This window comes from Triticum urartu, chromosome 3 (assembly GCF_003073215.2).
Source record: "Triticum urartu cultivar G1812 chromosome 3, Tu2.1, whole genome shotgun sequence".
NCBI classification, from domain to species: Eukaryota; Viridiplantae; Streptophyta; class Magnoliopsida; order Poales; family Poaceae; genus Triticum; species Triticum urartu.
Window position 1 is genome coordinate 173861501 of NC_053024.1, and position 11240 is coordinate 173872740.

Below are 11240 nucleotides of genomic sequence, written 5' to 3' on the forward strand. Positions count from 1 at the left end.
AAAACTTAACTTGGCTTCTATAGGGTGCCTCGGTGTCGATGAGAACCTAAATGATGTATGCTTAGGCTTTTAGGGTGCCTCGGCGTCGACAAACCCTAAATGATAAAAGCTTAGCTTTTAGGATGCCTCAACGTCGACGAACCCTAAATGATAAAACCTTGGCTTTTAGGGTGCCTCGGTGTCGATAAGAACCTAAATGATGAAAGCTTAGGATTTTAGGGTGCCTCAACGTCGACAAACCCTAAATGATAAAAGCTTAGCTTTTAGGATGCCTCGGTGTCGACAAACCCTAAATGATGTAGTTTTGAATTATGAACGTAGGATATGTCGTCATCATCATCGGACGACGAAAGTCTCCCGGGGGAGTGCGGCTGGTGCCACGACGATCAAGGTCTATGCGACATGCCTCACCTGGACGATGATCGGCGCTTCAGCATTAAGCTCGAGGAGACCTTCGAAGTTGAAATGGTACACAACGATGACAAGTGTTATTTTCATAATTAAGCATGACTTGAACTATTTCAACGTGTAATTTTCATCTTTTACAATTCGAGTATAGCTTGTCCCATGCCATGCAAGACGCTATGTCTTGGAGAGGATGGATTTTGAAGACCATGAAATTTCTGAAACAAAGAAAATTCACCTAAGGACTCATCACGATGTGGACTTTGAATTAAATCTATATAATTCTGAGAGCGTAACCCATTTTGGTTGCAAAAATTGGGAAGCATTTTGCAAGATGTATGGTTTTTATGAGGGTATGCTTGTCACCATGCATCTTGGTAATCCTGACATCAACCAAGACAATATGGACATTTGGGTCGTTGTTGATACGACTCCAGTTCTACCGCTATGTGAGTTTCTCAAACATAGTTATTAGCTAATTTATATTGTTTATTTCAAAATAGTTGACAGCTTATTTCCATTGACAGCTTATTTTTATCGTTCAAAGAATGTGCGGGAGATGGTAGACAAAACCCACTACACCGATGGCTCCGAATGAACAACTTACAAGGAGAAAAATCATCTGGTCGGATTTTGTACTGACATTGAGAATTACAATATCCACAATCAAACTCCTCAACATCATGGTAAATACATGCCACTAGTGCATGTGTTCAACTACGGTAACTACTATGGAGATACCCTGGTAAGATTTTTACTATTACGACATCCGTGCATCTTTTGCATACTTCTAAAACTAATACATAATTGCTAACTATGAAGTTATTACTATGTTTTTCAACAGATAATCCCAGAGAATTGTGTGCCTCATATGATGTATCAGAAAGGTAGTCTTAATGTTTTGAACATACAGCCAGGTCATCCTACGAATCTCAACTATCCATACGAGATTTCTAAAAGAAGTGGAGACATGAAAATCAAAGGATGGAAAAAATGTATGGACAGTCGTAAGGAGCTTCTTGGAAGCAAAAGGAAGTGAAGCGCAATAATTGGAGACAGGATGTTCTCCATTCTCCATAATGGAGAGTCAGGGTCTATATTGTTTTATGCTATTTTAGCTTAAATAGGGTATTTAGGTCCTGCCTAATACTGATGATCATGTGATAAGAAAAATTAAGTAGGGTTGGTTCGATGACTATCAAGATGATGATCGTATGACTTGTTATGAATAACGAGTAGAAGTTGTATGATGATGATTAGTAGGACTTGTTAGGATTAGTATTACTTCCGACAAACTCGATACTCGCGGTCTCGAGACTTGTAATGTTTTATCTTTGTTCGGTCTTTTGAATTCGGAGACTAATATGATGAATTGTATTCGGAGACTAATCTTCTATTGTATTCGATGAATCTGCTGTTGCTGTGTGCTACTGTCTATATTGTGTCAAATAATATATTTTGTAACCTATGCAAAAATCAGAAAAGTAAAAAAACCTAATATTCATACTAATGGCGCATCACTACAGAGTGCGCCATTAGTATGCCAAGTATACTAATGGTGCATCCATCCGCAGTGCGCCATTAGTGTGCCAAAGCACATGGTTAAATATGGCCCTGGGAGGCATACTAATGGCGCATGGTGTTATATACTAATGGCGCACTAGGTGATGCGCCATTAGTATACCAGATACTAATGGCGCACCTGTGATGCGCCATTAGTAATAAATACTAGTGGCGTGATACTAATGGCGCACCAGTGATGCGCCATTAGTAGGCAAAACTGGTGCGCCATTACTAGGCCTTTTCCTAGTAGTGTTGCCGCGTGTACATGGTGGTGTCGGTGCTGTCATGCACGTGAATTTAGCCTTTTCAATGAAAAAAATGTAAGTATGATTTTTTAGAAATTTGTTTGGTTAGCTAATGGGAAGACATTTCGTATAAATGACTCTGATGGAAAAATGCTAGGAACACATGAAAATCAAATATAAGTATGATTATTGGGAAATTTGTTTCGTAAGCTAATGGGAAGACATTTCATAGAAGTGAATCTGACGGCAAAATGCCAGGAATACATGAAAATTAACAACCCAGAGATATTACAAGATGGAATTTGGTTCTTAAGATCTCAGGTACGTAATGGAGGGGTGCAGACGCGCATACATCACAACAGTGTATTATTTTTTCCAAGCAAAGTGGCTACTGAGCATGGTTCATAAAAGAGGAAAGAAAAAGAGAAAATACATAGGTTCATCACTGGTTCACAAGAGGTTCATGAGCACCTATCTCTGCAACATGTAAGACGATCTTAGGATTGTTGCATGTGTTCTTTCGATGCCCTCCCACTCCACAGATTGAGCATTTTGGTTCCTTTCTTTTCTTTTGAGGAATATCACCCCTCTGTGGACATGTTGTGCTCTTATGACCAGGGCCACGACATATAGTGCAGAATCGTGTTCACTTGCTGGTACTAGATGCTGGAGCACTATCAAGATGTGGTACATTTTTATATTTTTTGCTTTTTGCACCGCGGTCATCATATGGAGGCTTGTCTGTGTTGTTGGTTGGTCGTCCAGCCTTTCGCTTGCGTTCTGGAGGTGATAAACCGGTAAAATTTCCAATTGCACTTCCCTCAGCATCACTTCCGTATCCATTTCCTGTTTCAGGCAGCACACTTATTTGTGTTCCTTTTGGCTTGCTGAATTCAATTCTGTGCTGTAAGCCTAGTCCATCATGATCAGCAGCCAAAGGTGTTAATTTATCCATTGCTGACCTAAGAAGGTCCATTGCACACTCATAGGCGATTGGGTTTGCATCCCCAAGTCTTACAACCTCTAAAGCATGAGTATACAGATTTGTATGTCTGAATGTGATGGAGTTGGCTGAAATCTGGTCTTTCTGCAAGTGTGCCAAGTGATCTGGAAGTATATCTCTAGCATCCCTTGTCCACCGCTTTATGATGTGTTTAGATGGTATTCTGGATATACCCAAAAAATCAAGCACCTAAAAAATACATTATGTTTGGTCATCAGGTGTGTTTTTACAAGTGGTTATGCAAGACATGGTAAGAACTTGTACCTTAATTGAATGGCAACACAGCAGACCTGTGTGCTCGAAACCTCCGCATTCACATGCAATTTCTTCACCGGCAGCAAGCACTTCCACTATGTACATAACTCGACACCACTTGTCATGCTTCTCTGGGTCATACCGGTGTACATAATATTTTGAACCTTTTTCAACTTCTTCCACTCTATATTGTCCTGCTTCATAGAGAATTTCGCCAAATTTCTCAAACATAGCGACAGTGTAGATTTTGCTAGCGTGGAACTCGAGTGGTGTATTTAGCCTCATAGCAGGTAACATCTGTGTGCGTAAAATGGGTTGTATAGTCAGTAAAAAATGCATACAGGTTTGAATGAGAGATGTGCATATATCATCTTGAAAGAACTTACTATCTTTGTTCGCCGTTCTTCATAATTCTCATTCGCTTCTCGGTCAAAAAGTAGCCTCATATATTACCGTACAAATAAGTGCATTGGACAGCTAGCTGGAACATATCCCTTCAGCATATGGTTTGCACTTTCACTGCGTTGTTGCGTGTCATTTTTGCACAAAATTTTCCTTTGAAGTATGGTTTTGCCCATTTTTTCGATCTTCATATATGTTCTCCAAGTATGTGTTTTTTTGCAGTCCATATTTGTCAAGCAGCTCAGCCCATGCACCTTCAAATTCATCCACTATTAGCATGTGGTTCACTATTTTGTGGAAGTCTGCTCTGAATTTGCTTCGTTTTGTGTAATATGCACCTAGTTTTTCCTTTGCTTTCTTAAGAATGTGCCATTTGCACCAACGGTGTGTGGTGTTTGGCATCACTTTCTCAATTGCAACTTCCATAGCTCTGCATTGATCTGTGAGGGCAAATCAATTTTTTGTTATCAATGATGTCATTCTTGGTACGAGTGAAATTCAGCATTTCGGCTACTATATGTAAATATAGTAATTCTAATGGTTGCTGTGCTTCGGAAGTCTACAAAAGTTTGAACGTACATGATAATAATTCATTTTGGAACTGAATCAACTCAAGTTGTTGTTGTCAGTAATTTCAGTTAGGTGGAGAGAGCTATGACTGAATACATCATTCTGACAACAATATGTAACTGAAGCAAATGTAATGGTTGCCATGCTTCCCAAGGCTTGAAAAGTTTGAACTTACACAATAATAAAAATCTTTGGAAATAAATTTATCCATGTATGCAGGGGTCACTCAAATCGTCATTATCAATAATCTCAGTTTTGGTATGTTTGGAGATACAGTGCTATCACAACAATTTTATAGATATAGAAAATATAAATGGGTTTTATGCAAATGAAGTCTTCAAAATTTTGAACCTATGTATTAATTAAGAAGTTTGGAGCTGGGTTTACTCACCTGTCAATATTGTTTGTGGATGCTTACCACCCATCATGCGGATAAATTCGTTAAACACCCACTCAAATGTTTCAACTGTCTCATCCCTCACAAGTACACCTCCAAAGATAACACTTTGAAAGTGGTTACTCACTCCAACGAACAGCCCAAACGACATATCATAGAGGTTTGTCCGGTATGTTGTGTCAAATGTTATTGCATCTCCGAAATAATGGTATTGCATCCTGCTTGCTCCAGTTGACCACAGTAGATTCCGTAACCGACTTTCATTGTCAGGTTGTACTCTGTAGTATAAACTAGCATCCTTCATGCCCAATTCAGCAAAAACATCCATTTCCTTGCATACATCATCATCTGCCTGATGCCGACTGATCTCACCGCATAGCCCCCTCAAAGCCCTCTTACTGAATGGAACATTATTGATTGAGCCAAAGAAACTTCCAATTATGTTGTACACTTTTCCAATGCTGATGTTGTTCTCTCTAAGCTGCTTGACAAGGTCTTTTGTATATATGTCAATATGTTTATGTGAAGGCCAATACACATTCTCACCACATTTATATGTCAAAGCATGGTTGTGCGATGGTCGGTGTTCACTTATGTACCAACCATTGTCATTCAATCGAAGTAACCGTATCATTGCAGGGCACTCATAGCGGCATGTACGTGTATTTCCTCTTTTGGGTTTTCCCTGAAACAGCAAAGTTGTCAGACATTTTTTACTGCATTTTCAATACATATGTTATATTTTGCGATCAGCAATTTAGGTTGGACTTACCGAGCATCCACATACTATCTCCTTCATACATTTGGTTCTCTCGACATTTAGTCTACTTTTCCCATATCTTATTCCAAATCCGATTTCCCAAGAATATAGGTTGTAGTAGTCATATGCCTCTCCCAGTGAATCGAAGTTGTTCCCAACAACCGGTACCACTACAGTGCCATTTTTCTTCTCGGCATATAATCTCAAAGTTTTTTCAAGGGCACATACCCTATTAGGGCAAGGTGGACGCTCGATAGGTGTCCGCCCGACATGGACCCTGCAGGAATAAGAATTATTGTAGTGTAGCAAGTATTCTAGTGTAATCATTTTTTAAGAATGTATAAATTCAATAGAAAGCAAGCACATATGAGTTGACAAATCAAAATTATTTTGATAACATAACAACTATATGGACAAGGATGTGAACATGACTAAAGGCGACACGGACGCTGCTGGAATAAGAATTATTGTAGTGTAGCAACTATTGTAGTGTAATCATTTTTGAAGAATGTATAAATTCAATAGCAAGCAAGCCCATATGATTTGACAGATCAAAATTATTTTGACAACATAACAACAATATGGACAAGCATGTGAACATCACTAAACACACTGAGTAATTGAATCAACCTATGTTGTTGAATGTCAAGAATTCAGAAAGTACAGATGAAATTTGAATCAAATTACCTTTTTGTCCACTTGGGACCTTCAGATCCTCCCCGTGGAGCCGATTCATGGGAATGCGCCGCTGACAAGCTCATGGCGTCACAGTTGCTGGTGTTGCTAGTTGCAGGGCAAGAGGTGTGTCGCCGACGTCCCCCATGCTTGATTCGGCTGCTGATTGTGTGAGAATAGTTTCTGTGTCACCGCCCGGCCTGAAAATTGTCGGCCGCAAGATCTGGCTGGGGGAACCTATGAAGACAGGCACGTACACTTGAGGCTTTTGGCAGAGAAGATCTAGATCTACTAGGTTGAGGAAGATGGATGAAAGCCGTACCTGTCCACCGGATCTGAGAGAAACTCGAGGCCATCGCCGGGATGCTCCGCCATCGCCATAACGTCTGCTCTATCCGGAGCGCGCCGTAGTTCACTAAAAAATGTAATGTTTTTTCTCCCATGGGCCACCAGTGTGGGTAGTTGACAGCAGTGCAGTTGGGCGGCAAGCTCATTTATTTTCAACCGTGACAGCTACCGAGATTTCTTGACGGAACTTTTATATTTGACGGTCTTGTACTGCTCCGATCATATTATGTACCAGCAGTATAGCTGGATCGGCCGTCGTCGTCGTTACGTACATGAGATCGCAGTATGTATCGCCAGTACCATACTGTTTCACTATACGCGAGCCCGAAGAGGCCCACCGTTCTCGATTACCGCCATTGGGCCACGTAGCGGGAGCAAACGCGCCCGTGCTATCTAACGCCGCTCTCGGTTAAGGTTTCCTAACTATGAATATGAGTTGTCATTTGATAATGGGATCTCATCATTAGGAGAATGATGTGATGGACAAACCCAACCGTAAGCTTACAACTTTCTTCATGTCAATTATCAGTTCCTTAGACCAAGATCATGCCACTCCCTAATACTGGAGGAATGCCTTGTGTGCTATCAAACATCACTTCGTAACTGGGTGATCATAAAGGTGCTCTACAGGTATCTCTGTAGGTGTCTGTTGGGTTGCATGGATCGAGACTGGGACTTGTCGCTCCGTGTGATGGAGAGATATCTCTAGGCCCTCTTGGTAATACAACATCATAAGAAGCTTCATGTGACTAATGTGTTTAGTCACGTGATCTTGCATTACGGAACGAGTAAAGATACTTGTCAGAAATGATATTGAACTAGGTATGGAGATATCGACGAATGAATCTCAGACAAGTAACATATCGCCGGGCAAAGGGAATTGCATATGGGATTGACTGAATCCTTGACATCATGGTTCAACTGATAAAGATCTTCGTTGAATATGTAGGAACCAATATGGGCATCTAGGTTCCACTATTGGTTATTGACCGGAGAGGAGTCTCGATCATGTATGCATGTTCCGAACCCGTAGGGTCACACACTTAACGTTCGGTAGCGCTAGGGTAGTATTGAGATATTAATAGTGGAAAATCCGAAGGTTGTTCATAGCCCGGATGGGATCCGGGATGTCACAAGGATTTCTGGAATGGTCCAGAGGTAAAAATTCATATATGGAAAGTTTTTTTTGAGGTTCCGGAAAAAGTTCGTTTTTTGGTATTATATCTGGAAAATTCTAGAAGGTTCTGGAGTGGGGCCCACCTGCATGGGGGGTCCCACATGAATGTGGGTAGTGGGGAAAGTCCCCACATGCCGGCAACACATATGCTTAGTTATGAAAAACGTATGCATTGCTACTCCCTATACCCGGCGGTTTTTGGGTCGTGTGGGAAGGACCCCCTTATCGCACACAGTGGCTAGGCGACGGTTTAAACTGTCGTCGTTGAAAGGGGTTAAAAACTGTCCGTACAACAGCTTGTTGTACCAGTGTTGGCCCTCCGTGGGGAGAGGGAGCTCTCCCCTAGATTGGATCTCTCTGTTGTCTTTTGTTTCTTGCTACTGTTTTCTGGATGAAAACCATTTCTTATATTTCTGGAGATCCGTAACTCCGATTGGGCTAAAATTTTTAGGGGATGTTTATCCCAAAATTATCTTTCTTGCAGCGAAAGAAGGGCATCAACCGACCTACAAGGTTCCCACAATGCAACCCGGCATGCCCAGGGGGTAGGGTGCGCCCTGTTGCCTTGTGGGGCCCTCGAGCACCGTCTTGCATTGTCTTCCTCCCAAAAATCACATATCTTCCATAAAAATCTCCGTAAATTTTTATCTCGTTTGGACTTTGTTTGCTATGGTATTTGTGTGAAACAAAAAACATGAAAAAAATGAACTGGCACTAGGCACTAGATTAATAAGTTAGCCCATAAAGATAATATAAAAGTGCACCAAAACCATAGAAAATTATTCTAGACATGGCATGAATACTTCATAAATTATAGATACGTTCGAGACGTATCATACCTATAAACATGATCATTGCCTTGAATATCGTCATAGCTATGCGCTTTTCTATCAATCCAACAGTAATTTGTTCACCCACCGTATGCTATGTGTTCAAGAGAGAAGCCGCTAGTGAAAATTATGGCCCCCGGGTCTACTTTAATCATATTACAAAACCTAAATTCCTTTGCTGCAATTTTTATTCTTTTAGTTTGTTTTTCAATTTATCCATCTACCTATACAATGTTTGATCCATGCAAGTAATGAGTTCAAGGGGATTGACAACCCTCTTGCCCGCGTTGGGTGAAAATATTTTCTTTCGTGTGTGCATGTGATGTTCACGGGGCTTTGCGTGATTCTCCTACTGGATTGATACCTTGGTTCTCACCTAGGGAAATACTTATCTCTACTATGTTGCATCTCCTCTCCTCTTCGGGGAAAATCCCAACGCATATCACAAGTAGCTCTATGGTTTTTGCCATGAACAAAAAAACTAGCTTCAAAGATTTCCTAGAAAAGATAGGTAGATCTCTTTGCAATCTAGGGATGAAGGATAGCTAGTTTTAGATTGGGTTTCATACAAATTGAAATCGAGATGGTTGGTGATCACATGAAAATGGAATGTGGAAAAGAGAGAAAAAGTGCCATCTGTAGTTGTTCATTAGTGTCTGTGTTACGAAGCAAAGCTTTTACTCAAATTTACTACCATATACCTGTTTGACATGTGTGTTTGAAGGTAATTGCCATGTCAGTTAGGTAAAATTTTCCACACTTGTTGGCATAACATTGCCATGTGTTTAGGCAAGTGCCTAGTTCCAGAAGGAAAAATGTGTTGACTTAGCATGCAAAAATTGCCATGTGTTTGTGCATATGTCTGCCTTGAAAACATTGTTAAATATTTTCCATACAATTTGGTGTGAACTTGCCATGTATTGTGATAACCCACAAGTATAGCGGATCGCAACAGTTTTTGAGGGTAGAGTATTCAACCCAAACTTATTGATTCGACACAAGGGAAGCCAAAGAATATTCTCAAGTATTAGCAGCTGAGTTGTCAATTCAACCACACCTGAAAGACTTCATATCTGCAGCAAAGTATTTAGTAGCAAAGTAATATGGAAGTAACAGTAACGGTGGCAAAAGTAACAGTAGCAGTTTGTAGTGATTGTCATAGCAGCAACGGAAAAGTAACTTAGCAAAGATCAATATGTGAAAAGCTCGTAGGCAACAGATCGTCAATGATAATTGTGTTGGATGATATTCAACATGTAGTAGTTATAACTTAGGGTGATGCAGAACTAGCTCCAATTCATCAATATAATGTAGGCATGTATTCCGTATATAGTCATACATGCTTATGGAAAAGAACTTGCATGCCATCTTTTGCCCTACCCTCCCGTGGCAGCGGGTTCCTAATGGAAACTGAGGGATATTAAGTCCTCCTTTTAATAGAGAACCGGAACAAAGCATTAGCACTTAGTGAATACATGAACTCCTCAAACTACGTTAATCACCGGAAAGAATCCTAATTATTGTCACCTTGGGGTATGCGGATCATAACTCATAATAGGTGAAAGGATCGATATAGTTGACTAGAGGGGGGGGTGAATAGGCAACTAACAATTTTTATCTTTTCTTGGCCAAATTAAACTTAGCATCAAAATATGTTGTCTAGATGCGCAACTAGGTGAGCAACCTATATGGTGCAACAACAAAAAGCACACAAGCAAGCAAGGGATACAACATAATAAAAGCTTGCTCAAGTAAAGGTAACAGATAACCAAGAGTGGAGTTGGTGGAGATGATGATGTGTTACCGAAGTTCCTTACCTTTGAGAGGAAGTACGTCTCCGTTGGAGCGGTGTGGAGGAACAATGCTCGCCAAGAAGCTACTAGAGTCACTGTATTCTCCTCACACCCTCACACAATACGAGATGCCATGATTCCACTATTGGTGCCCTTGAAGGCGGCGATCGAACTTTTACAAACTAGGTTGGGGCTTTCTCCACAACCGAATTGGAGGTTCCCAACAAAACCACGGAGCTTCACCATAATGGAATATGGCTCCGAGGTGACCTCAACCATCTAGGGTGCTCAAACACCCAAGAGTAACAAGATCCGCAAGGGATTAGTGGGGGGAATCAAATTTCTCTTGGTGGAAGTGTACACTACAAAAAAATACACTTCCATGATGATATGTGTTTGTCACAGTAGGTCACGTTTTCTGTCATGCATGTACATCCATGATGATTTTATGACAGAATCCAGACAGTCATACATGTGCTGCCATAGAAGTGTTCCATGACATTACCAAAATTATCATCACGGAAGTGTCCCCTTCCATGACGATAAATCACGCGTCATAGAAGTGCTTTCGTCAAGGGTGACCGACACGTGGCATCCACCATAACGGGCCGCTGTTAAGCTATCGGGCCCGATATTGGATCTGATAACCCGCTAACAGCCACGACCAATGCCGATTTTCCACGTGTAGAATTCTCATTGGCTGAAGGAACCACGTGTCAGCTTCGCATTGGCACAGGTGTCACTCATCCAATGGGCGAGATGCGCCTATGATATGTTGACACGTGGACCAGCCCAAAAGTGGCCCATAAAGATTAAA

General features: G+C 41.0%; 1 protein-coding gene across 1 annotated transcript; it reads right to left on the reverse strand.

The window, feature by feature from the left end:
- Window positions 1–2465: 2465 nt before the first annotated feature.
- On the reverse strand, window positions 2466–4279 carry LOC125548230 (protein FAR1-RELATED SEQUENCE 3-like). Its single transcript, XM_048711890.1, has 3 exons — window positions 3858–4279; window positions 3481–3768; window positions 2466–3405 (listed from the first exon to the last, which is right to left on the reverse strand). The coding sequence occupies exons 1-3, from the start codon at window positions 3915–3917 to the stop codon at window positions 2860–2862; spliced, it is 894 nt and encodes a 297-aa protein (XP_048567847.1). The 5' UTR covers window positions 3918–4279; the 3' UTR covers window positions 2466–2859.
- Between the last annotated feature and the right edge of the window lie 6961 nt (window positions 4280–11240).

Bases quoted from the DNA above. Each gene is read 5' to 3' on its own strand.
- LOC125548230 (XM_048711890.1), bottom strand. From the start codon at position 3,917: ATGAGGCTACTTTTTGACCGAGAAGCGAATGAGAATTATGAAGAACGG. The intron at 3,769-3,857 runs GTAAGTTCTTTC...TTACGCACACAG, and splicing joins AAGAACGGCGAACAAAGATA to ATGTTACCTGCTATGAGGCT. The intron at 3,406-3,480 runs GTACAAGTTCTT...TGTATTTTTTAG, and splicing joins TGTGTTGCCATTCAATTAAG to GTGCTTGATTTTTTGGGTAT.